The sequence below is a fragment of the Prionailurus viverrinus genome, chromosome D4 (assembly GCF_022837055.1).
Source record: "Prionailurus viverrinus isolate Anna chromosome D4, UM_Priviv_1.0, whole genome shotgun sequence".
Lineage (NCBI taxonomy): Eukaryota > Metazoa > Chordata > Mammalia > Carnivora > Felidae > Prionailurus > Prionailurus viverrinus.
Genome location: NC_062573.1, coordinates 57,619,292 through 57,646,970, shown reverse-complemented (window position 1 = coordinate 57,646,970; position 27,679 = coordinate 57,619,292). Strand labels below are relative to the sequence as shown.

The 27,679-nt window shown below is 39.4% G+C and overlaps 1 protein-coding gene and 2 pseudogenes across 3 annotated transcripts in view; 1 reads left to right on the top strand and 2 right to left on the bottom strand.

Annotated features, from left to right (window-relative positions):
* Positions 1-1,411: 1,411 nt before the first annotated feature.
* LOC125149876 (syntaxin-18-like) lies at positions 1,412-3,928 on the top strand (annotated as a pseudogene).
* Positions 3,929-7,236: 3,308 nt separating this feature from the next.
* The window catches only part of SLC35D2 (solute carrier family 35 member D2), a 63,169-nt gene continuing 42,726 nt past the window's right edge, over positions 7,237-27,679 (bottom strand). For all 3 annotated transcript variants that reach the window (XM_047830727.1, XM_047830729.1, XM_047830730.1), the window contains 3 exons: positions 10,150-10,228; positions 8,558-8,640; positions 7,237-7,925 (listed from right to left, as the gene is read on the bottom strand). In XM_047830727.1, coding sequence (XP_047686683.1) covers positions 7,823-7,925; positions 8,558-8,640; positions 10,150-10,228 — 265 coding nt within the window. In that variant the 3' untranslated portion in view covers positions 7,237-7,822. The remainder of the gene's footprint in view (positions 7,926-8,557; positions 8,641-10,149; positions 10,229-27,679) is intronic.
* Positions 13,178-14,320, bottom strand: LOC125150612 (60S ribosomal protein L35a-like; annotated as a pseudogene).

The window sequence follows — 27,679 nt, the reverse complement described above, 5'->3', positions numbered from 1 at the left end:
ACGCACAGTACTGGACCATTCCATTCAAAATTACATACATGGTAACACTATCCACTCCCTGCTCTTCAAGCCAATACCATGCCAATACCTCAAGTCTGAGACAGGAATGCATGAACAACTCAGTCTAGAAGACTTGCCCAAAAGGGAAGTCCCCAATTCCCTGGGGAGTTCTGAAAAAAGAAATTACCACCCTCAAGCAATTTTCAGTATCCCTAAAAAGCCAATTGCACAATAACATCCCATCACAAAGCTGTAAGGGCTAAGAGAGAGCATAGAGTCTACCAAATGTGGAACTTCCATTATTCTCTCCATGGAGTCAGGACACATGACTTTCCTAGCATCAGTGTGTGATAATATGCATGGAGTATTGCCAAACCAAACCTCAATGTTCAGAGTTTTACTGGGGCTTCATTACATAGACATGATTGATTGCCCATATGGCTGATGTCAGTCTCCAGCCTCCCAGGCCTCACCCAGGGTCCCCACCCTAAACCACATTGTTGGTCTTCCTGGTGTGGCCAGCCCCCATCCTAAATCATACTGTCAGTCTATCCAGTATGACCCAGAGACACGAGGCAAACAATAACATTTCTATCAGGCATAATATTCCAAGGGCATAGAATTACCTAGAATCCAAGGGCAAAGGCCAGACATCTTTTTGTGTAAGGTCAAATTCTTTACTGCACAGACTGCCTCTTCTGGGCACACTGTCTGAGCCACTACTCTGAATGCTGGGCAAGGTGGTAGCCTCTGGTCTTGTCTGCTTGCCTCTCCCTACATCAAACCTCTGCCCTATGATCAAGTTGGGGCAGGGTGATTGGGAACCCAATATTCTTGGCTTCCACACCTGGGTCGATCCTCCATCCTATGGGTGAGGGGTAGTAAAGGAAGGCCCTTTCCATCTGCTGAACTCACCAGGAATTGCACCTCTTCTACTTGGAGAAGAGGAGAAACAATGGCGGCCTCCCCTCCTTGTCAGATATAGTAACACTTGATTGGGAGCAGAGAAGAGAGGGAGCCCCATCTTCTTAGCCACACCTACCTGGGATGGAGCTTCCATCAAGCTGAGCTGAGGAAAGGGAAAGGGAGAAAGTGTCAAGGCTCAAATGCCACATTCTCAGTGTTCTTGCCAAGTTTATTAGGCTTTCTTGAATCAATGTTTCCTCATTTGCTACATACCCTTAGGATAGTTTCCAGAGACCTTAAATGGTTGTTTTTTACAGTTTTCTCTAGTTTTGTGTGTTTCACTGAAGAGTGGGTCCACAAAGCTCCTCACACTGGTGCTCCACCTTTGCATAGAACTTCAACATTATACTCCAGGTAAGCAGTCACAGGATTTGAAGAACAAGGTTCTGTACTGTGACACAATTGAGGATCCGCATTTCTGTTCTGATGTTCGAATGAGGAGGATATGGCAGTGAAGCCTAGCTGCCCTATTCCCATTGTCGGTCCCTCTCTGCTTCTCTCTCCTGCTCTCACGCTGGCCCTCCAGTTGCAGACAACTGACCACCACTGGCTGAAGGATGACCCCCTCCCACCAGCTGGCAGATACCAGGTACCTCTCCTAGGTACCTCAACACCCATTTGGACAACAAACCTCCACTGGTAGAAAGGCCAACAATGTAACAATTTCCTGAGAAAACATGATCTGGAAATTTCTCTTTCCCTCTTTGGCAGGGAATCCTTCCTTTTTCTCAGTGCCATGGACCACAGCAGTAGCTTAGGGATGGTTACAGTCTCCTCCCCTAAATAATGGCTTTAAATGCCTAGAATAAAATACATAAAATTATAAAGGAAACCAATTTCCAAAAAAAAGTTACATTTTCTAAATATGATGTACTAAAAATATGCTTCTTTATGAACGTATTAAACATCAAGAATGAGTGGAAGGTCTGATAACTTAGAATCCTCAGCAGGGCATAAATGATTTTTCTGCAGAAACTGTAAGGTGATCTGAAAATATCTCCACTTCCACTGGTAACAAAATCAGAAATACAGCTAATACTACATTGTTTTGTCTACATTTTCAAATGAAAAATGCTAAATTTTGGTTAGGGAGCATCAGGATGTATTCTTTCCCTATCCACATTCACCAGCCCCCTAAATCCTGTGAATCCCTGTCTGAGAACCACCAGTACTAAAAGTATGGCCTGGACCAATAGCCTGGGATGGTGCTTCTCAAATCACCTGGGTCAAAATGCAGATTGTTTGTGTGCACCCCGACATTCCGAATTTCTGACAAGTCCCCAGGTAACGCTGATGTTCTGGTCCAGGCTGTGGAGAAAAGGCTCGGAGGCTTATCACAGGGGGAGTAGAGGTTAAGAGTCAGAAGGCACACAGACAGTATTTCCTGACCCTGACCATCTGCAAGGATGCCTTGGGGTTTCCTGGCTTCATCCCAAGGAGCATGCTTTCTTTTTTCCATGTATTTCAGTATCTTTCCATGTATTTCAGTATCTTTCCATGTATTTCAGTATCTTTCAGCAGAGATTCTGAACTGCTGGGCACTCTCAGCTTCATGAAAGGTGCCACGGAGCAGCAAGTACCGGTCACCTAGGCTGTTAACCCTCACCAAGTCCAAGCACCCAAAATGGATGCACGAGCACACACATCCATTCACAGAAAGCAACAATGATTCACAAGGCCAAGTCACCAAGACTTTCAAGTTGAAGTGGTCTTCCACCTTCGTCCTCATCTGATAAATTCCTAGCCATCCTCCCAATACACCTTCTCTGTAGAGCAACACTCTCTCCAGAGTTCTTCCCCACCACAAATAGAAATAAGAACGGTAACAATAATAATCACAACAGTAACACATTTTATTGGTCACTAGGGGCCAAGTAATGCCAAAACATCCTACAGGTGTTATCTCATTGAATTCTAGAATAACCCTTAGAGGAAGTGCTGTCTTCATCTGGTGGATCGGAATGGCTGTGGGTTAAGGGGAAACAAAGGCCTGTGGCCTCTAGCTCGGTGCCTTGCATACCTGCTCTGTGCTGGCACTTACTGCACCCAGCTGGTCACCACCCATGCACTTCTGTCCTGCATAAGCTTTTGCACACTGGCAAACTGAGAAGTTATCTTCTGGAACACAGGACAGATTATATTAATGCTTACAGCCACATCACGTCTGGGTGTGAGAGGATGACACATATCAGATAGACCAGGGTGCTCAGACATTTGTGAGGATCTGCTCAGAAGCAACTCAGCAACTTAAGACACAAGCCCACAAGGAGATACGTTTCCAGCAAGCACAGGAGTGCTGTTTCAGTGTGTTGCACCACGGAGCCTGCTTGGGATTCTCTTTCTCTCTCTGCCCCTCCCCAACTGCTCTCACATGCTCTTTCAAAAATAAATAAATAAACTTAAAAAAAAAAAAGACTATGTAAACTTTTCTCAGAACAAAGAGCCACTAGAGTTAAATGAGCAGTGATGAGAAAAGATCATGTAAGTTGGAACCAGAACCAAATACAAAGACAAGAGAATTTATGTCTTCTGAGAAAGTTTCACAGAATCCTTCAAAAGACTATGAAAAAAAAAACCTGTCACTGAGGAATACCCAAAATAGACTCCGAACAAAGCACAACCTGAATTGAGCATGTGGGGAGATGGCAAAGGGGAAGATGAATTATCCCCAGAAGAAATACAAATGTTTGAACAAGAAAATCAATGCCTCCTTGGTGAAGAGAACAGCCTGTTTGATGAACTGGGGTAAATCAAAGGAATAATGGTTGAAATTTCGAGTCTCTAAGAGATAGTCACAGACAAGGGTTTACAACAAGAAGCCGAAACTGAAGGCATTCACCAATGGGTTACAGAAGTAACTGAGGATATCAAGGAAAGCGATGAAGAGCAGCCCTTAAGAAAAATGCTGGCTTCGAGTGTGGGTGCTCTTCTTCTGGTGATGTGCTCCTTCTCCTTGCTCTAACTTGATATGCACCCACCATAGTCTAGGCAACTGCTATGGTGGGTGTTGCCCCATTACTCCTGGCACACGGTATGCTGTCCTGGGTCTCCAACATCAGAGTGTGGCTTGTGACCAGATGTTATCCCAGAGCCACTGGGGGGAGGGAGGCTGAGATAAACATGTACTCTCAAAGAAGGTACACCAAAACCTGTGGTTTTAAGCTTATTTTGTAGCTGAAAAACAATGAACACAAATTGAAAAGAAAAGAGAAAATTAAGTGCAAATGATTGTGAAAAAAAAAGTAACTAAAGACTATGAAATTATGGACATTTGTACCTTCACTATTTTCCTGAGCGCACATAAAAATATATAGAGAACACTTCTCTAAACTAGGTTCTATTCTCTAAGAAAACTCAGCTGTCCAAAACTCTAGTGCCTCTGTATTTGAGATACATTTAATATGCAGGAAAAATATTAAAAGAGCAGGAAAAAGTCTAAGTTAACAAATGGTGTCACTGTTATTTGCAGTACAACAGCTAGGAGTAAGCAAAATATCAAAGATATTACGTTTATTTTCTTTGTCCCACCCAGAGTGGCTTTTACAACTTCTTTAGTAAGAAAAGAGAAGTCTGAAGATCTGGGGCATTAGGCTGCATTTCCCCTTTAACCTCCTTGAGGCTAATGAATCCCTTTTGCACCACCTCTCTGCCACCCAGCTTCCTCAGCTAATCTTAATTCCAAAGCTAGACCGAGCTCCCACCAACCCCACAGCTGGAGAATCTGGGTCTTTAAAGGTACTGTGGAAATTGCTAATTTCAACCCAGCTACGAGGGCTGCTGAGCTGCTCTTAGGGTGCCCTCTGCTGGCCATGCATGGAAGCAGAAGACGCCTCCATAGGAAGGTAAAAAAGGGGTCATATAAAAAAAGGCCAAGAAAAGTACTCAGGGTGATTACAGAAGAAAAAAAAAAAAATTAAATAAGAACACCCAGGAGGCATCCCAACTATGAAAACAAAGGATTAATCATTTTGAGAGTAGAAAAACACAAAATCATCTTCCTTTAAGAATTCTGAGAGTGGAAATCAAAAAAAAACATTTTGGAAGAAAGCAAAAACTTGCTGCTTTTGGTTTTGTCACTGAAAACATGAGTTGATGTTTACAGTTGATGTTTTCAAATCTTAGCATTTTTGGCCTCTGGGTTTCAGAACTGGTGTTCACGACACAAGAAAGTGTTACAACAGCTTGGGAGCCCCAAAGGTCAGACTCTAGGAGCCTTTTAAAAGGAAAAGGGAAACAATAAAGGACTCTTGCAACTCAACAACAACAAAACAAACAACCCAACTCAAAAATGGGCAAAGGGTTTAAATAGATTTTTTTTTAGAGAGAGAGAGAGTGCCAGTGGGAAAGGGGAAGTGGGAGAGAGAATTCCAAGCAGAGTCTGATGCAGGGCTCAATCCCAAAACCCTGGGATCATGACCTGAGCCAAAGTCAAGAGTTGGAAACTCATCTGACTGAGCCACCCAGGTGCCTCAAATAGACATTTCTCCAAAGATACAAATGGCCAACCAACAGCAACAGAAAAAAACGTTCAATATCACTAAAAATTAGAGAAATACAAATCAAAACTCTTAGGTAGGAGATAACTACCTCACACCCATCAGAATGGCTACCACAAAATAAATAAAGAATAGCAACTGTTCGACAAGACATGGAGAAATTGGAACTTTTGTGTGAATGTAGAATGTTGCAGCAGCTGTAGGAAACAGTAAGGGCACCTAAGCCATGGGGTTTGGAGAGCTCCAGGTTGGTAAACACATCAATGTGTGGGAGGGTGGTGCACCCAGAGAGGGCATGGATGCACCAAGCCCCTTCCCACACACCTTTTCCTACGTATCTCTTCTTTCTGGCTATTCCAGGGCTGTATCCTTTATAATAAACCCTTAAGAGAGAGTAAGGCACTTCCTCTGGGTTCTGTGAGCCATTCTAGCAAACTGTGAAACCCAAGGAAGGGGGTATGGAAACTCCTGATTCATGGCCAGTTGGTCAGAAGCACAACCTGGGACTTGGGATCAGCATCTGAAGTGGGTGGGGGCAACCTTGTGGGACTGAGCCCTTAACCTGCGGGATCTGCGCTAGCTCCAGGTAGTTAATGTCAGAATCGAATTGTAGGACACCTAGTTGGTGTCCAGAGAATGGGAGAATTCCTTAATATGAGGTCAACACCCCACACATTTGATGTCAGGAGTGTTATGTGTACAAAGGAAAGAAATTTTAATATCCAAAAGAATGGAAATCAGAGTCTCAAAGATACATCTGTACTCCCATGTTCATAGCAGAATGATTCATAAATAGCCAAATGTCCATTGACAGACAAATGGATAAGCAAAATGTGGTATACCCATCCATATGAAGGAATATAATTCAGCCTTAGAAAGGAATTCTAACACATGCTACAACATGGATGAACTTTGGGGACATTAGTTAGCCTAACTAAGGTAAGCCAGGCACAGAAAGACAAGTACTGTGCAATTCCACTTATATATTTAGAGTAGTCATATTCAAGAGACAGAAAGAATGGTGGTTGCCAGGGGCTATGGGGACCTATTGTTTCATGGGTACAGAGTTTCAGTTTTGCAAGATGAAAATGTTCTAGAGATTGGTTACACAACATGATAAAGATACTTAACACTACTAAATGTATACATTTAGAAATACTTAAGATAACAAATTTTATGTTGTGCGTTTTACAATTAAAACTAAATTTTAAAAATTTTTTTTATGTTTATTCATTTTCTTTGAGAGAGAGAGACAGAGAGTGAGTGGAGGAGGGGCAGAGAGGGAGACACAGAATCCGAAGCAGACTCCAGGCTCTGAGCTGTCTCAACACAGGGCCCGATGCAGGGTTCAAACCCAGGAACTGCTAGATCATGACCTAGGCTGAAGTCAGATGTTTAACCGACTAAGCCACCCAGGTGCCCCATCCCAGCTCATTTTTTGATGGAGATAAAAATAACACTCATCCATTCAGGGCTCCTTCCCACACACCACACATCTGGGAGGTTAGACGAGCCTGTGAAGAAATGTACCTTTGGTTAAAGTCCAAGTGATCTGAATGTCAAAGCCCCCTGAACTTAGAGAGATGGGAGAGAAATAAGAGCTACTTAAATGTTAACAGGACACATGGAGTTTTATTTTATTTTTTTTCCTGTTGAGTTATTTTACAAGTTTTTTCCAGCATGAGCCTTAAAAGGAAGATCACCCTTGAAGGCACAGTGAATAATTGACTATCTTTATGCCTATCTCCAATAATGGAACAGTATGAGACATGAGTATAAATTATTTTTTATTTTACTTTGATAACTGGGAAAAGATACCAACATATAAAATGAAATCAGAGCTAACAAATAACTTGGAGCTAACTGGCTAACTTTATTAAAATAAAGAAAAGTCTGCTTAAACTGAAAAAAAACGCTCTCACTGGCACTTTGCTTTGGCTGGGACCTTTAAAATTAAGGCCAACGTGCTGATAATAATCACACCATCGACCTTTCCCCTCCTCTTAGCACACAAGGTACTGGCAAACAGCAGCACAGATATTTGAATGGGTCACCAACCGTTCAGTGCTCTGCCTGTGCAAGACCTTTGGAAATAATACCTTTAACCAATGGTTTACTGTGAAAGATTCACTTTCAGATGGTAAAGCTCTGCCCAAATAATTTCTCAGGGCTGATGAGGGCTTGCCGTGCAGCAGCACATGAGGTAGATTCTCTCTGCATTTTGCAGACGTTCCTGTGGTGCTTTAAGCAGGGGGGTAAATGTTGCCCATGACCAGAACATCGGGATCCACATTCCTACATGTGGGAATGCCGCTGCATGTTCCCAGTTTGCAAGCCAGGCGGCGATTCTGCCCCAGATCCTAACTCTTTAAATCCAGAGGGATGCTTTCTTCGTCCACAGATTGTTTAGGGTTTAACTGGCTGCTCAGAGTTAAAAACGAGTATCTCAAGCCCCCTGCCATGCTGAAAGGAGAAAAAAAAAAGTGAGAATAAATAAATCTCATAGGTGGTACCACCAGCAATTCTTGACATCTTTATAAGTATAGCCCGCTTAATTTGAAGGGAATTTTTCTCCTCAAGTTTGTGGATTACTTGATGAGAATCACTCCTCTAGAAATCTTTTGGGGAAGAAAAAAAGTAGATCAAATCTAATACAAAACTTTGGAGAGAAACAAATACTTTATTATTGAATAAACTATGCTATTATCTTAAAACAGCACTCCATGTGTAGGACCCCAAAATGCCTTTCAAAAGTATCTCAGCCACTCCTCCCAATATCCTTAGCGGATGGTGCTCTGACAGAGCAGGACATCAGTGAGGCCCACTTCACAAGAGGAAGAAACATAATTTAGAAGACTTTTTTTGTGAGAAAGACACATGAATTAAGTTTGGATCTCAGCCCCTTGAATTTTCATTACACATGTCCCCATGATCCACGTGAAGGAGCATGTCATTAAAACAGATGAACTGAGTGATTTAAGTAAAATTATCTTAGAAACTGAAATGTCAAAACATCTTGCATTCTTTCACTTATAAATCAGACTTTTTAAAACTCATATTTTACTAAAATGAGTTCATTTAGAAATCCCACTTACCAAATATTTAGCCCTACAAAGTTTAACACAGAGAAAATGTAGTCTCCACCAACTAACATCCCAATGTAGGCAATGGATACATTCTGCAGAAAGAGAGAGAGGATTAGTCATTTTATTTTACTTTATTAAAGTTTATTTATTTATTTACTTACTTACTTTCTTACTTAGAGGGAGAGAGAGAGAGAGAGAATGTGAGCAGGGGAGGGGCAGAGAGAGGGAGGGAGAGAATCCCAAGCAGGCTCCATGCTGTCAGCACAGAGCCCAACTTGGGGCTTGATCTCATGAACCACAAGATCATGACCTAAGCCAAAAATCAAGAGTTGGACACTTAACTAACCGAGGCACTCAGGTGCCTCAGATCAGTAATTTTAAAAGTGAAGAATTTAAGGGGGAAATACATGTATATGGTAAAATCTGAAATTAAATATTTTAGCTTTGCTCAGAGACTTTAACTTTGCTCAGAGACTTGTAAGTGCATAGGTGTTCACAGAGTACTGAATGAATAAGTAAAAAACCATTACACATGGCTTTATAAAGAAATAAGGTAAACCATGGCATAATTACAGAACACTGCATCACACACAAAAAAAGATGTGTAAGAGTTGAGTTGTCATCAGCTTTTCAGATCCCATCTCTTTACCATCATTGGGTAGTGAATTTTAATCATACTGACCCTGAACTCACACAGATCAGACATCCAGCAAATTCCAAGTAGTGCCCTGCCCTGGGTATTCTAGGAGGGTCTGGGCAGCCAACAGACAAGTCAACTGTTAAAGCAGGCAGTCTTTCTCACTCACTTTATTCATGTGAATAGAGAAACAAAGCAACTGTATGTGAGAACACAGAAAACCCATCCTCTTCTTCAGGACTGTGTGGATTCAAACGCACACACATAAAACACACCTACGCACAATCCATGAGTTTAGAACCTTATAAGTGAGCATATACCTAGATTGAAAAACAGTTCTTCACGGGGCTTCCCTTTCTTACACATTTTTTAATGCTTATTTATTTGCTTAATTTTTGTTTGAGAGACAGAGAGAGACAGAGCATGAGAAGAGGAGGGGCAGAGAGAAAGGGAGACACAGAGTCTGAAGCAGGCTCCAAGCTGTCACCACAGAGCCCAACGTGGGACTCGAACTCACAAACCACGAGATCATGACCTGAGCCAAAGTCAGTCGCTTAACTGACTGAGCCACCCAGGCGCCTCACCTGGGCTTCTCTTTCCTAGTCAGCAGGCTCTCCCAGAAAACCAAACCGTACTAACAAGGTACCAAACAAGGTATCTTGCTGAGCGCAGAAATTTGGAATTTTTCTCAGTTTTACGTCATTTTCCCAGACCATCCCCTTTCACCACCCCTAACCTTAAAGTGATCATTTGTCTCTCCTTTTTAAATTAACAAGCCCTCCCTCTGTTTTACAGATTGGGGGATGAGAAGACCTAAGAAAGGATCACCCAGGTGCAGCTGAAAATGCCACAAGCCTCCATGCTCACTATCCCACCCGTAACAACAATAAAATCAAACTCTGCTTCTATCATGAAGACTGGATTCATGGCTGATTTCCCAATTCCCAAGGCATCACCCCCTTACCTTGATGGCTCCAACCACTGCCGTCGTGAGGGCTGAATTGTAATAGCTGCACAAAACTGTGGAGTACATCAACAGAAACCTGGGGCAAGGAAGGAAACGCTTGGATGTGTGCCTTACTGTGCTGGGTATAATAACAGATTAAGAAGAGTCCCCATGTGACCCACCCACAAATGCTTTAAACAAATAAAAAATAAAAACGTACGATAAAGATTTTATAACCTACATCTAAAAACATCCCCTTTGTAACTCCAAATTGTTACAGGAAAATCGTCCAGTGGTGAATCAGCCAAACTTTTACCCTTAGGTATGCTTTTCATTCTATCTGTGCACTTCCCATTATATTTCCACGTAAAGGGGGGTAAGGACTGGGAAAGTTTTTGTAATGGTCTGAAATCTTTTGTTTAACAACTATGTCACAACAGTGCTCTCTAACCTTCTGTGCATCGGAATCAGCTGGCACACTTTTAACACACAATGATGCCTGACAGAAGTTCTCCTTCCGTTGATTTGAGGTGGGGCAAGGTGGGGCTGCATGCAATATCAAAGCTCCATAGATAATTCTAATGTGCAGCAGCTGAGAACCACTGGTGTTAGAAGGGAAAATCAGGGAAGGGTCACCGGCTTTGGATGAAAAAGAATGAAATGAATGGATCCCACAGCAATGAGACAACAAAAAGAAACAAAAGACATCCAAATTGGTAAGGAAGAAGTAAAATTTTCACTATTTGCAGATGACATGATAATCTATAAATCAAACCCAAAGACTCCACCAAAAAACTGCTAGGACTGATCAACAAATTTAGTAGTATACAGGATACAAAATCAATGTATAGAAATCTGTTGCTATTCTATACACTAATGAAGCAGCAGAAAGAGAAATTACAACAACAATCCCATTTACAATCGCACCAAAAATAATAACATACCTAGGAATAAACTTAACCGAAGAGTGAAAGACCTGTCCTCTGAAAACTATAAAACACTGATGAAAGAAACTGAAGATGACACAAAGAAATGGAAAGATATTCCATGCTCCTGGATTGGAAGAACAAATATTGTTAAGATGTCTATACTACCCAAAGCAATCTACAGATTTAATGCAATCCCTATAAAAACACCAACAGCATTTTTCACAGAACTAGAACAAACAATCCTAAGATTTGTATAGAACCAGAAGAGACCCTGACTAGCCAAAGTAATCCTGAAAAAGAAAACCAAAGCTGGAGGTATCATAATTCCAGATTTTAAGTTATATTACAAAGATGTAGTCATCAAAACAGTATGGTACTGGCACAAAAATAGACACATAGATCAACAGTACAGAAAGAAAACCCAGAAATAAACCCACAATTACATGGTCAAGTAATATTCCACAAAGGAGGCAAGAATATACAATGGGAAAGACAGTCTCTTCAACTAATGAAAACTGGACAACAATGTACAAAAGAATGAAACTGAACCACTTTCTTTCACTGTACACAAAAATAAACTCAAGATGGATTAAGGACCTAAATGTGAGACCTCAAACCATAAAAATCCTAGGAGAGAGCACAGGCAGTAATTTCCTTGACACTGGTCATAGCAACATCTTTCTAATTAGGTCTCCTGAGACAAAGGAAATAAAAGCAAAAGTAAACTACTGGGATTACATCAAAATCAAAAGCTGCATGGCAAAAGACACAATCAATAAAACTAAAAGGCAATGTACTGAATGGGAGAAGATATTTTCAAATGATAGATCTGATAAAGAGTTGGTATCCAAAATCTATAGAGAATTTATTAAACTCAACACCCCCAAAATAAGTAATCCAGTAAAAAATGGGCAGAACACATAAACAAATATTTCTCCAAAGAAGACATCGAGATGGGCAACAGACAAATTAAAAGATGCTCAACATCATTGATCATCAGGGAAATGCAAATCAAAACCACAATGAGGTATCATCTCACACCTGTCAGAATGCCTAAAATCCAAAACACAGGAAACAACAAGTGTTGGTAAGGATGTGGAGAAAAGGGAATACTTGTGCACTGTTGGTGGGAATGTAGGCTGGTGTGGCCACTGTGGAAAATGTGGAGGTTCTTCATAAAGTAAAAACAGAACCACCCTATGATCTAGTAATCACACTACTATGTATTTACCCCCAAAATACAAAAGCACTAATTCAAAGGGATACATGCACCCTTATGTTTATTGCAGCATTATTTACAATAGCCGAATTATGGAAGCAGACCAAGTGTCCATCAAGAGATGAATGGATAATGGCAGTTGTAGAACAGGAGGGATGTCTAGCATATCAGGTATGATTGGTGAAAGGGAAATAGCATTGATTCTGATCATTCTTGGTCAGCTTCTTTCTTTTCTTTCTCTTTCCTTCCTTCCTTTCCTCCCTTTGTTTTTTCCCTTCTTTTCCTGCCTCCCTCCCTTCCTTCTTCCCTCCCTCCCTCCCTTTCTTTCTTTCTTTCTTTCTTTCTTTCTTTCTTTCTTTCTTTCTTTCTACAAAAATTAGGGGCGCCTATGTGGCTCAGTCAATTAAGCTTCCGACTCTTGATCTCAGTGTTGCAAATTCAAACCCTGCACTGGGCTCCACACTGGGTGTGAAGCCTACTTTAAAAAAATTAAATTTAGGGGCATCTGGGTGGCTCAGTCGGTTAAGTGTCTGACTTTGGCTCACAGTTCGTGGGTTTGAGCCCACGCTGGGGTCTGTGCTAACAGCTCAGAGCTTGAAGCCTGCTTCAGATTCTCTGTCTCCCTCTCTCTCTGCCCCTCCCCTGCTTGCTCTCTGTGTGTCTCTCCCTCAAAAATAAAAAACATTTAAAAAAATTTTTTTAATTAAAAATAAAAAAAATTACATTTAACAGTTTTGCATTACAGGCTCATGATTCATGCTTGCTCTAACGTGAAGGTTAAGGTTGTTGTAGAACTTCAAGCTCAGGGGTGCCTGAGTGGCCCAGTTGGTTAGGCGTCCGACTTTGGTTCAGGTCATGATCTCACAGTTCATGAGTTCAAGCCCCACGTTGGGCTCTGTGCTGACAGCTCAGAGTCTGGAGCCTGCTTTGGATTCTGTGTCTCCCTCTCTATCTGCCCCTTCCCTGCTCACACTCTGTCTCTTTCTCTCAAAAATGAATAAACATTAAAAAAAAAAGAACTTCAAGCTCAGTAATTTTGAACACTGAAATGTTCATCTGGGATGTAATAGCAATATTCAGTACTGACCATCACTGTTAAAACAATTTTTAGTTTTCCTCAAGTTAGTTATATTGTAGGAGTGTGCCTAAGCAGCAAGTGTGTGTAGGTTAAAAGTTACACTTATGTTAAATGATGGGTTTTTTTTCTTTCTACACCTTTATTTACTTTTCAGTTAGTTTAAATCCTTGAGGGATACAGCATTACATGGATTCTGTGGCCAATGGCTTTAGCAGAAAGGTTGCTTTGGAATTTGGCACGAACCATGCCACTGTTTCCATGAGCACAAGTTACCTTTCCCCAGATTACTCTGGTTTTATTTGGTTTGCCTTCAGGAGTCACTGTGTTGTTCTTTGCTTTGTACACATAAGCATATCTCTTGCCTAAAGAGAATTCAGTTTCATCTCAAGCATAAAGACCTTCAATTTGAAGAAGAGCTGTGTGCTCCCTTTGGTTCCGGAGACCCTGCTTACAGCCAGCAAAAATGGCTTTGGACCACAGCCTTCCAGATATATTTGTCATTTCAGGAGTCCTGTTCCCAGCAGGCCTCCACAGGTTCCAAGATGGCAGAAAGAGCTAAATGTTGCTCTTATAGCACAATACTCCGAAAGCTTTGGATACATGTTGAGAAATACACTTTTCTGCCAAACTGAAATGTAGGAGCTGTGTCTATGATTCAGAGTGAAAACACCTGGCATGTTTGTTAATTCTAACTGTTTGGTTTAATATCCTATAAGGCATGTAAGTGTACACTTGTATTTTTTTTTAAATCTGGGACAATTTTGAAATTTAATACCAATACTTTAGGAGTTTGGTCATGTTATTTGTATGAGATGCTGAGGCTTTGATTTAAAACTTTCCTTGTATTGTGATTTCCATTAGATGTACTGTGCTAAGTGAAATTTATTAAATAAATCTTTCTTTTAAAAACTGGGAAAAAAGAGATGAATGGATAAAGAAGATGTGCTATATACACACATAAATGGAATATTATTCCCCCATAAAAAACAAAAATAATGAAATCTTACCATTTGCAATGACATAGATGGAGCTAGAGAGTATTATGCTAAGAGAAATAAGTCAGTCACAGAAAAATAAATACCATATGATTTCACTCGTATGTGGAATTTAAAGAACAAAACAAGTGAGCACAGGAAAAAGAGAGAGAGACCAAGAAACAGACACTTAACTACAGAGACCAAACTGATGGTTGCCACAGGGAAGGTGGGTGGGGGAATGTGTGAAATAGGTGATGGGGACTAAAGAGTGCATGAGAAAAAGAGAGAGAGAGAGAGAGAGAGAGAAATTAGTGAATTCCATATGTCAGTGATAATCCTGTACCCTATGACCAAAGTTAATTCACCAGACATTCAACGTTGAGTACTATACTGAAAAGAAAATGACTACAGAACTGTAATCAAGAACCACACAAAAAGCATATATGTACAGGAAAGAATCCAATCAGAAGAAATATGTTCATTTCACTCAAGAAGTGAAGACAATTAGCTGAGGCGTAAGTGGGGTGCAAATTCCATCCACCCAAAAAGAGGGATCATAAGATGTGTTTGATTTTAAAGCTAAATCCCAGTTAGGAGGCATAAGCCTGGACTCCTAGTGACAGAGCAGAGGGAATCAGACTCCAGAAAGGGCTCAGCCTGTGTCCCTGTGTCTTAGGGAGTATCTTCCTACCAGAATTTAGTGCCCAGCCCAGGGTCCAGGTGAGAATCTCCAAACTGTTAATAACAGAATCCGGATCACAAATCTTCAACACAGTAACTGCTTTTGGCCTGAGTATGTTTCTTAATAGGGATAGTAGAGAAAAATATTAGAGATAAAGTACACCAGGCTTTCATGTTAAGGAATAAACTCAATTACAAACTTAAATTCTGTAATCTTTTTTTTTTTTAATTTTTTTTTTTCAACGTTTATTTATTTTTGGGACAGAGAGAGACAGAGCATGAACGGGGGAGGGGCAGAGAGAGAGGGAGACACAGAATCGGAAACAGGCTCCAGGCTCTGAGCCATCAGCCCAGAGCCTGACGCGGGGCTCGAACTCACGGACCGCGAGATCGTGACCTGGCTGAAGTCGGACGCTTAACCAACTGCGCCACCCAGGCGCCCCTAAATTCTGTAATCTTCAGAATACCATGTCTCTGTTATTAAGCTAATTACCACAATTTGACAAGTTAGAGGACCCAACATCTTGGCCTCTGTGGTTTGAAACTGAAATTTGCATTTGGGATTACACTTGCAATTTTCATTTGAAAGAAGTAAGAAAATCTGAGTCCATCTGAACACAGTATCTGATGTTTAAAAGAAGCTGATTTACCACATTTCTAAGTTTGGTTTATTAGATTTCAAAGAGTTGCTTAGGTGTGTTAAGCAACCTGGCTCATAAGCTTTGCTAGGGCTTTATTAGGGCTTAGAATAGCTGGAGAAAAATCAGGTGAATTGTGTTTGTAAATGCAGTTTAAAATGCTTAATTTTTTTTGGTAAATGAGACCAACGTACACTAAATTGTTTAGGAGGTTTTAATCAGCTAAACTTGAGTTAATAAACCATTAATAAATAATGAAAGTAAATGCTATGTCAATACAAAAATTAGTAACTTTATAAAGACAGCAACAGTATTCATAAACTAAAGGCTTAAAAAAATCTAAGTTTTTAATGTTTATAATTTTCATAAATTCAACATTAATTCATAGCCCCAGGAACTATAAATAATCCTATTCATGCATAAAATAAAAAGATTAAAAAACTCAATATGATGTTACTGAGTGCCTACTCTGCTAGGTCCAGATAGTAAGAGTACATAACCCACAGCATCTGCCCTGGAGGAGGTGAGTCTAATAAAATACCAGAGATTATAGCACAGAGAAGGGGTCTCACCCAACTTACCGGATACAGAAAAGTTTCCTGCAGGCTTCCTAAATTAGTACAGACTTAAACCCAAAGCAGTCATAGTTTTTACTTTTATTTTTATTTAAAAATTCCTACCCCAGGGTTCTAATCATGCAACGTTTTCTCCATCCTAACTTTAGTGAAAACACCTCCACTTACATTCAGAATTGGAGAATACCTTGGATATAAGATCTCAGTATCCATGAGTGTGGACAACTAGAGCACAAACTCATCAGCTGGGCAGAGCACAGAAGGAGCTCCCCTCTCCAAGGTCTGGAGGAATCTGAATTAGCCAATGTCCTAAGTAAAAGATGGCCTCTAGACCAAAAGGCTGCACTTCTCAGTATCACCACCAGGTGTCCCCAGAGGGAAGATAAATAGATACACATAGATAGATATATAGACATGGATGTATAGATATATATAGATATATCCACAAGGATCAAAGTAGTGTATTACAATTTTCTTTCTAAGAAACAACCTTTCTATATGCAAATGTGCACCCTATATAGTCCTTTGGCTAAGAACAAGGTTCTAAACTAAAAGAACTTCTATTAACTCAGTACAAAGGAAACCATACCACTTTTAACACTAAAAATGTCAACCTCCACTTGACAGTAGTTTTGCTTTTAGCATCCGTGGATTAACAAAATGCAGATATTTAAAGGCATTGCTGAATTAGCAGCTTCTTGCCATTCTGTATTTCTTAGATCAGATATCATCTATGTACATTTGAAAAATAATAGCACATATATATGATACACATTCAGACAACAGATGCCAACAGTACATTTGAGCTTATAGGTCTCCAAGAGATGGAGGTGCTCACATGGAAACCCTGGAGCAGAACTCCTGCTCCAAGGTTCTTACCATTTCTGAAAATGACACAAAAAAATAACTGATTTACCCAAAATTGTATGGCAAAACGGCGGCAGTCACAAATAGAACACAAATGACCTCGTTTACAACTTGTGCTGGTTATCATTCCATGAATGAGCATACACATAAATTCAACACAAATGTTCAAATAATAATGGGCCACTTTTACAGTCCTTTCACAAACCACAGTGGTACCCTAGCACATTACTCTAATTCCAGATTTCAAAGAATTTCAAGTAATATCATCTCACCCATCTCTAGTAAGAACACACTCCTACCCAAGCTCTCAGTGGTGTGCCAGGGATGCCAAAATCGTGGGATAACTATGGTCCATCCTCCCAAAGCACCAATCTTACACTAAGATTTGATTTGTTGAGAATGTGGGAATATCTGCAGTCTTTAAAGTGCCGTTGCTCCTATGCCCCAGCTATCTGCAGGGTCCTGTTTTCTCTTATCTGTTAGTTACATCTTGGTGGGAGAAGTGAAGGTTCAAAGAATAAAACATTTTTTTATCCTGTGATTAGAAAATATTTGATACTTCTGTGTTTTCATTAAGGAATATATTACTGCTTCAGTGGGATCAAAAGATCTGCTACTGGGGCAGAAAGAGACTAGAATAATCACCTCCAAGGCCCAAGGGCTGGGCCAGCCACTGGTATGAATGAACTGGAGCCTGTAATTTTTCAGCAATATTAAAAAGACTTGCAGAGTGAGCTTTTTAAAATCTAGTTTGTCAACTTAAATTTCAGCCTATATTTTACTTTTGCCTGCAATAAATTATCTTAGGTCCCACAATCCAGTTTACCTTCCTGACATAATTAAACTCAATCATATGTTTTATTTACAAACTCCTGATTACAAACAGCATTTTCAAGAGCTGAATCTTTCTACCATAATTCGAAAAAAAATTAAAATCCTACCCTTTTCACCATTCCATTCATTTAACATATATTTTTTAAGTGTTATAATTCTGTAATTATATTTCAACAGGGACAGAGGTTTGGTGGTTAGAAAAAGCAAGTTTGAAATGCAAACTTGAAAGAGTGAAAATAAGTAAGAAGCTGAGCATCAGAATCCTCTGGAATCAAGGGTTGGGATGCATATGTATGAGCCCTAAGTCATTCCTTGAGCAGAGGCTAAAGAAAAGGGACAGATGAGCCCAGTACCAATTGTTCTGAAAACCAAGAATGTGCTCAGAAGCTTATAATGGCTTCTCTTACTGTGAAAAAATAAGTGATCCAATGCTTTGAGTGAGAAACTTCGAGAAAGGATTTTGAAAAATACACTATGCCAAAATTGGATTTTCCTTCAAGAGCAGTTTCAGAATTAAAATTTCACCCCTGAAGGTAAAGTAGAGCTGATCCCTGAACAACACAGAAGCTAGGGGTGCCAACCCCCCCCCAGTCAAAAATCTAGGTATAACTTTTGACTTCCCAAAAACTTAACTGCTAATAGCCTACTGCAGACCAGAAACCTTACTGACAACATAGTCAATTAACACATATTTTGTATATTATATGCATTGAATACTGTATTCTTACAATAAAGTAAGCTAGAGAAAAGGAAATATTATTAAGAAAATCATGAGTTATTGGGACCTCATCAAGATAAAAAACTTATGCACAGTGAAGGAAACAATCAACAAAACTAAAAGGCAACCAATGGAATGGGAAAAAATATTTACAAATGACATATCAGATAAAGGGTTAGTATCCAAAATCTATAAAGAACTGATCAAACTCAGGGAGAGGCCAAGATGGTAGAACAGCATGAAAGTTTTTTGTGTGTCTCGCGTCCATGAAATGCAGCCAGATCAACACTAAACCATCCTGCACACCTAGAAAATGGATTTGAGGATTAACACAATAATCTGCACAACCTGAACCACAGAACTCAGCAGGTACATGGCACGGAGAAGTGAACTGGGGGAGAGAGAAGCCACGGAAGGAAGGGAGCTGTTTTGCTTGTGGAGAGAGGACACAGATAGGGAGAGAGTTCGGGAAAAGTACCTCCCCTCCAAAAGCAGCTGGAAAGTGGAAAACTGGAAACAGCCACAGGGACTGAACTAAAAAGGGAGAAAGGAGAAAGGAGAGGGTTTAAATTCCATTAAGACTCTATAAACAGGGGGAGCACAGAGTCTGAAACTCCACAGCTCAATACTTGGCGGTGCTCTGGTGGGAAGGGCAAATCCCCAGGAGCAGAGTGGAGTCCGGGAGGTTCTCAGGCCACACAGGGAGAAACGGTTCCACTGCTAGAAGGGCATTTGGTAGAGGCTATGCAGCCACCCAGTCCCAGCAGACCCCAGAGAACAACCACATTCACTGGTACTGGAGCAAGGTCATTAAGGGTGAAGCCTGGTGCCAGATGTGTGTTGTGATTTTCCATAATCCCTGAAGCACTGCTGCTACATGATCACATGAACTTTTTCTGGGGCAGGCTGCCACCCAGCCACAGTCTCTGGGAATCAGCAGCAGCACGGTCCCGTAAACATTCCTGGGTGCAGCTGACACTCAGCCATTGCTTGGTGAGACTCTCCCCCAGAGGATCTGAGTGGGTGAAAGCCACAGCCCCTCAGAAGTGAGGGGTTGGGAAACACAGCCACATGTGAGATAAAACTCAGGAAGGAGGTGCGGCCTGACAACCTGATGGCTTGGTCACAGACAGTGTAAAAGCAGGGAGTAGACAGAAGCTGGAGAAAAAGTACAGGTGTGCAGTTGCTCACTGGGGAGAGCACAGAGTTCCAATACTAGAGACTGGATAGCTGGGTGATGCGATTTTCACCCCTCCTGCACATGCTCATACATACCTACAAGCACCACAACAATCACCCCAGTAATCTAAGCAGCGCCATTTAGTGGAGAATGGAGTTGTTGCACTAAGCCCCACCCAACTGGGCCAACCTCGCTCTTCAGGAACATCACAAATCTCTCCGCCTGCCTAGTTTGTGGACTATAAAGTGCTTCATAGTTTGACTTCTAGGGGAAACCAATGTAATTTCAATCATATTTCAGTCTGTTCACGGGTCCATCTATTCAATTTTCTTTTTTTTTCTTTTTCATTTCTTTTCTTGAATACAGAGAGAAAAAAGTTATTTTTATTTTCAATTTTTATTAAAAATATTTTTATTTTTTTAACTATATTTTTTACTTCTTTTGTAAATTTTTCAAATTCTATTTTACTTCCATTTCATTTTATTCTATTTCACTGTATTCATTTTCTCAAATTTTTAAACTTTTTTTTCTTTTTTTTCCCTTTTTTTTCTATCAAGCTCCTTTCAATAACCAGACCAAAACACACCTAGAATCTAGCATCATGCATTTGATTTGAGTGTGTTGTTTTTAATTTTTTAATTTTCATTTTTTTTTTACCTTATCAATTCCTTTTCTTCCTTCAAAATGATGAAATGAAGGAATTCACCACAAAGAAAGAGCTGGAAGAAATGACAGCCAGGGGCTTAAGCAACACAGATACAAGAAAGATGTCTGAACCAGAATTTAGAATCACAATAACCAGAATACTAGCTAGGGTCGAAAACAGATTAGAATCCCTCTCTGTGGAGATAAGAAGTAAAAGCTAGTCAGGATGAAATAAAACATGCTATAACTGAGCTGTTATCATGAATAGATGCCACGGCAGCAAGGATGGATGAGGCATAATAGCAAATCAGCGATATAGAAGACAAACTTATGAAGAATAATGAAGCAGAAAAAAAAGAGGGAGACTAAGGCAAAAGAGTACAAGAATTAGAGAAATTGGTGACTCATCAATAAGGAACAACATTAGAATCATAGGGGTCCCAGAAGATGAAGAAAGAGAAAAAGGGGTAGAAGGGTTATGTGAGCAAATCATAGCAGAAAACTTCCCTAACCTGGGGAAAGACACAGACATCAAAATCCAGGAAACACAAAGGACTCCCATTAGATTCAACAAAAACCGACCATCAATAAGGCATATCACAGTCAAATTCACAAAACACTCAGGCAAGGAGAGAATCATGAGAGCAGCAAGAGGAAAAAGGTCCTTAAACTACAAGGGAAAATAGATCAGGTTTGCAGCAGACCTATCCACAGAAACTTGGCAGGCCAGAAAGGAGTGGCAGGACATATTCAATGTGCTGAATCAGAAAAATATGCAGCCAAGAATTCTTTATCCAGCAAGACTGTCATTCAAAATAGAAGGAGAGATTAAAAGTTTCCCAGACAAACAAAAATTAAAGGATTTCATGACCACTAAACCACCCCTGCAAGAAATTTTAATGGGGGCTCTCTGAAGGGAGAAAAGATGGAAAAAAAAAGAAAAAAAAAAAGACCAAGAGCAACGAAGACTAGAAAGGACCAGAGAACACCACCAGAAACTCCAATTCTACAAGAAACATAATGGCAATAAATTCATATCTTTCAGTACTCACTCTAAACGTCAATGGACTAAATGCTCCAATCAAAAGACATAGGGTAACAGAATGGATAAGAAAACAAGATCCATCTAAATGCTGTTTACAAGAGACCCACTTTAGACCTAAAGACACCTTCAGATTGAAAGCAAGGGGATGGAGAACCATCTTTCATGGTAACAGTCGACAAAACAAAGCTGGAGTAGCCATATTTATATCAGATTATATCTAGATTAAAATCTAGACTTTAAAATAAGGACTGTAACAAGAGATGAAGAAAAGCATTATATCATAATTAAGGGGTCTATCCACCGAGAAGATCTAACAATTGTAAACATTTATGCTCCAAATGTGAGAGTACCCAAATATATATATCAATTAATCATAAACATAAACTCACTGATTATAAATACCATAATAGTAGGGGACTTCAACATCCCACTTACAACAATGGACAGATAATCTAAGAAGAAAATCAAGAAGGAAACAATGGCTTTGAATGACACACTGGACCAGATGGACTTAACAGATTGTTTCAGAACACTTCATCCTAAAGCAGCAGAATATACATTCTTCTCCAGTGCACATGGAACATTCTCCAGAATAGATTACATACTGGGACACAAATCAGCCCTCAACAAGCACAAAAAGATTGAGATTATACTGTGCATAGTTTCAGACCACAATGCTATGAAACTCAAAATCAACCACAAGAAAAAATTTGGAAAGATAACAAATACTTGGCGCCTAAAGAACATCCTACTAAAGAATGAATGGTTTAACCAAGAAGTTAAAGAGGCAATTAAAAAGTACATGGAAGCCAATGAAAATGATAACACCACCACCCAAAACCTCCGGGATGCAAAGGCAGTCATAAGAGGGAAGTATATAGCAATCCAGGTCTTCCTAAAGAAGGAAGAAAGGTCTCAGATACACAATCTAACCTTACATCTTAACGAGCTGGAAAAAGAACAGCAAACAAAACCCAAAGCCAGCAGAAGACAAGAAATAATAATGATTAGAGCAGGAATCAATGCTATTGAAAACAAAAACAAAAACAAACAAACAAACAAACAAACAAAGAAAAAACAGTAGAACAGATCAATAAAACCAGAAGCTGGTTCTTTGAAAGAATTAACAAAATTGATAAACCACTATCCAATTTGGTCAAAAAGAAAAAGGAAAGGACCGAAATAAATAAAATCAAGAATGAAAGAGGAGAGATCACAACCAACACAGCAGAAATAAAAATACTAAGAGAATATTATGAGCAATTATATGCCAATAAAATGGGCAATCTGGAAGAAATGGACAAATTCCTAGAAACATATAAACTACCAAAACTGAAACAGGAAGAAATAGAAAATTTTAACAGACCCATAACCAGGAAAGAAATCGAATTAGTAATCAAAAATCTCCTTAAAAAACCAGAGTCCAGGGCTGGATGGCTTTCCAGGGGAATTCTACCAAACATTTAAGGAAGAGTTAACACCTATTCTTTTGAAGCTGTTCCAAAAATTAGAAATGGAAGGAAAACTTCCAAACTCTTTCTATGAAGCCAGCATTACCTTGATTCCAAAACCAGACAAAGACCCCACTAAAAAGGAGAACTACAGACCAATTTCTCTGATGAACACGGATGCAAAATCCTCAACAAGATATTAGCCAACCAGATCCAACAATACATTAAAAAATTATTCACCACGACCAAGTGGGATTTACATCTGGGATGCAGGGCTGGTTCAATATCTGCAAAACAATCAATGTGATGCATCACATCAATAAAAGAAAGAAGAACCACATGATCCTCTCAATAGACACAAAGAAAGCATTTGACAAAATACAGCATCCTCTATTGCTAAAAACCCTTAAGAAAGTAGGGACAGAAGAATCATACCTCGAGATCACAAAAGACATATATGAAAGACCTACCACTGATATCATCCTCAATGGAGAAAAATTGAGAGCTTTCCCCCTAAGGTCAGGAACAAGACAGGGATGTCCACTCTCGCCACTGTTATTCAACATAGTATTGGAGGTCTTAGCCTCAGCAATCAGACAATACAAAGAAATAAAAGGCATCCAAATCAGCCAGGGGGAAGTCAAACTTTCACTCTTCACAGATGACATGATACTCTATATGGAAAATCCAAAAGATTCCACCAAAAAACTGCTAGAACTGATCCATGAATTCAGCAAAGTTGCAGGATATAAAATCAATGCACAGAAATCGGTTGCATTCCTATACACCAACAATGAAGCAACAGAAAGAGAAATCAAGGAATTGATTCCATTTACAACTGCACCAAAAACCATAAAGTACCTAGGAATAAATCTAACCAAAAGAGGTGAAAAATCTATATACTGAAAACTATAGAAAGCTTATGAAAGAAATTAAAGAAGACACACACAAAAAGGAAAAATATTCCATGTTCCTGGATTGGCAGAACAAACATTGTTAAAATGTTGATACTACCCAAAGCAATCTACAAATTCAATTCAATCCCTATCAAAATAACACCAGCATCTTCACAGAGCTAGAACAAACAATCCTAAAATTTGTATGGAACCAGAAAAGATCCCAAATAGCCAAAGCAATCTTGAAAAAGAAAACCAAAGCAGGAGGCATCACAATACTGGACTTCAAACTGTACTACAAAGCTGTAATCATCAAGACAGTATGATACTGGCACAAGAACAGACACTCAGATCAATGGAACAGAATAGAGAATCTAGAAATGGACCCACAAACGTATGGCCAACTAATCTTTGACAAATCAGGAAAGAATATCCAATGGAATAAAGACAGTCTCTTCAGCAAGTGGTGCTGGGAAAACTGGATAGCAATATGCAGAAAAATGAACCTGGACCACTTCTAAGAAAAAAAAATTTATTTATTTACAAAAATAAACTCAAAATGGACGAAAGACCTAAATGTAAGACAGAAAGCCATCCAAACCCTAGAGGAGAAAGCAGGCAAAAACCTCTTTGACCTCGGCCACAGCAACTTCTTACTCAACACGTCTCCAGAGGCAAGGGAAACAAAAGCAAAAATGAACTATTGGGACCTCATAAAAATAAAAAACTTCTGCACAGCAAAGGAAACCATCAGAAAAACTAAAAGGTAACCAACAGAATGGGAGAAGATATTTGCAAATGACATATCAGATAAAGGGTTAGTATCCAAAATCTATAAAGAATTTAGCAAACTCAGCACGCAAAAAAACAAATAATCCAGTGAAGAAATGGGCAAAAGACATGAATAGACACTTCTCCAAAGAAGACATCCAGATGGCCAACTGACACATGAAAAAATGCTCAACATCACTCATCAACAGGGAAATACAAATCCAAACCACAATGAGATACCACCTCACACCTGTCTGAATGGCTAACATTAACAACTCAAGCAACAAGAGATGTTGGCGAGGATCAGGAGAAGGAGGACCTCTTTTGCACTGCTGGTGGGAATGCAAACTGGGGCAAACAATCTGAAAAACAGTGTGGAGGTTCCTCAAAAAAATTAAAACTAGAACTACCCTATGACCCAGCAATTGCACTACTAAGTATTTATCCAAGGGATACAGGGATGCTGTTTCAAAGGGACACATGCACCCCAATGTTTATAGAAGCCCTATCAACAGTAGCCAAAGTATGGAAAGAGCCCAAATGTCCATCCATGGATGAATGGATAAAGGAAATGCGGTATATATATACAGTGGAGTATTACTCAGCAATCAGATAGAATGGAATCTTGCCATTTGCAACTACATGGATGGAACTGGAGGGTATTATGCTAAGCAAAATTAGTCAAAGAAAGATAAATATCATATGACTTCACTCATATGAGGACTTTAAGATACAAAACAGATGAACATAGGGAAGGGAAGCAAAAATAGTAAAAAACAGGGAGGGGGACAAAAACATAAGAGACTCTTAAATATGGAGAAGAAACAGAGGGTTACTGGACAGGTTGTAGGAGAGGGGGTAGGCTAAAAGGGTAAGGGGCATTAAGGAATCTACTCCTGAACAATGAAATCATTGTTGCATTATATGTAAACTAACTTGGATGTAAACTTAAAAAATAAATTAAACAAAAATTTTAAAAAAAGAATTTATCAAATTCAACACCCAAAAAACAAATAATCCAATAAAGAAGTAGTCAGAAGACATAAAGAGACACTTTTCCAAAGATGACATCCAGATGGCTAACAGACATATGAAAAGATGCTCCACATCACTCATCATCAGGGAAATACAAATCAAAACCAAAATAAGATACCACCTCACACCTGATAGGATGGCTAAAATTAACAACTCAGGAAACAACAGATGTTGGCAAGGATGCAGAGAAACGGGAACCCTCTTGAACTATTGATGAGAATGCAAACTGGGGTAGCCCCTCTGGAAAATAGTATGGTGGGCCCTCAAAAAATTAAAAATAGAACTACCCTACGACCCAGCAATTGCACTACTAGGTATTTATCCAAAGGATACAAAAATGCTGATTCTGAAGGGGCACATGCACCCCAATGTTTTAGCAGCACTATCAACAATAGCCAAATCATGGAAAGAGCCAAATGGACATCAACTGATGACTGCATAAAGAAGATGTGGTGTATATATATACAATGGAATATTACTCAGTGATCACAAAGAATGAAATCTTGCCATTTGCAACAATGTGGATGGAGCTAGAATGTATTATGCTAAATGAAATAAGTCAGTCAGAGAAAGACAAGTATCATACGATTTCACTCATGTGGAATTTAATTAACAAAACAGATGATCACTGGGGAAGGGAAGGAAAAATAAGACAAAAACAGAGAGGGAAGCAAACCATAAGAGACTCTTAAACACAGTGAAGAAACTGAGGGTTGGTGTTGGGATGGGCTACATGGGTGATGGGCATTAAGGAGGGCACTTGTTGGATAAGCACTGGGTGTTATATGGAAGTGATGAACCACTGGTTTCTCCTCCTGAAACTAATACTACACTGTATGTTAACGAACTTCAATTTAAATAAATTATGTACTCTAAGAAAAAAAGAAAAGAAAAACCGTAAGTAACAAAGACAAGTCACATGCTGGAATGAGATATTTAAGTATATAAAGCTAATAAAGAGTCAATATCTATAATAAAAATAGAAAATAATAAGGAAGAGAAAATATACTTACAGTACTGTATGTATTTATTGAGAAAATTCACACATAAATGAACCCACACAGTTCATTTACGTGTCGTTCAAGGGTCAACTGTATATGTAACAGAAAAAAAAATATTGAAGCCATGCACTGTAGGAAGAACCAATTCTGTCTGGGGTGAAAAGAGGTCAGCTCAAAAACAGGCTGACCTCAAGAAATAGAAATATTTAACAACAGTTAACATTACTGGGCATTTTCCATGTCCAGCATTGTTCTAAGTGCTCATCTCTATTATCTCATTCAATCCACATCCTATGAATCAGATACTTTATCTCATTGTCCACATTTTAAAGATAAGGAAATTGAGGCTCAGAGTGGTTAAATAACTTGTCCAAGGACCCAGAGTTAGTAAGTGGCAAAGCCATGATTCAAACCCAGGCCATCTGATTCCAGACTTCAGACACTTAGCTGCTGAAATAGTGCTATGATTTTAGTGTCCTCAAAAGACCCACTTAAAAAACAGACCTACCTAGTTTTCATCCTTAAAGTTGGGTAAAACCTGAAATCTTGATGATTTCATCATTTACTGATTTATTTATAATTGATATGCCTTTATGGCATTTTCATTTGCAAAGTGACTACTGATGACAAAAACTTTTGTAAAGTATTTGTTTTCTAAGAAACACATTATTAAATAGGAAAAAATGCATGGAGTTATACACAGATAGGGCCAGGCCTATGGCAGGCAAGTCCCAGAGAGTGGCAGCTCATATCCAGACCCCCCCAGCGCATCATTCACTGAGGACAGCTGACATTGGAGGGTTTACTTCTTGATTTCCTTCAAGGAATGACTAAGTGGTATAATGCAAGAAAAAAAAAAACAAAACTTAAAAAAAAATAGAAACAGTATCTCATTGAGTTTATAGTGAAATCAGAAAAACTTTGAAATTTAGCTCTGTCGTTCATAGGTGAATCTGGGATTAGCCAGGGAAAAGTGCTAGTCTGAGTTTGTGTGATATAGGTTGAATT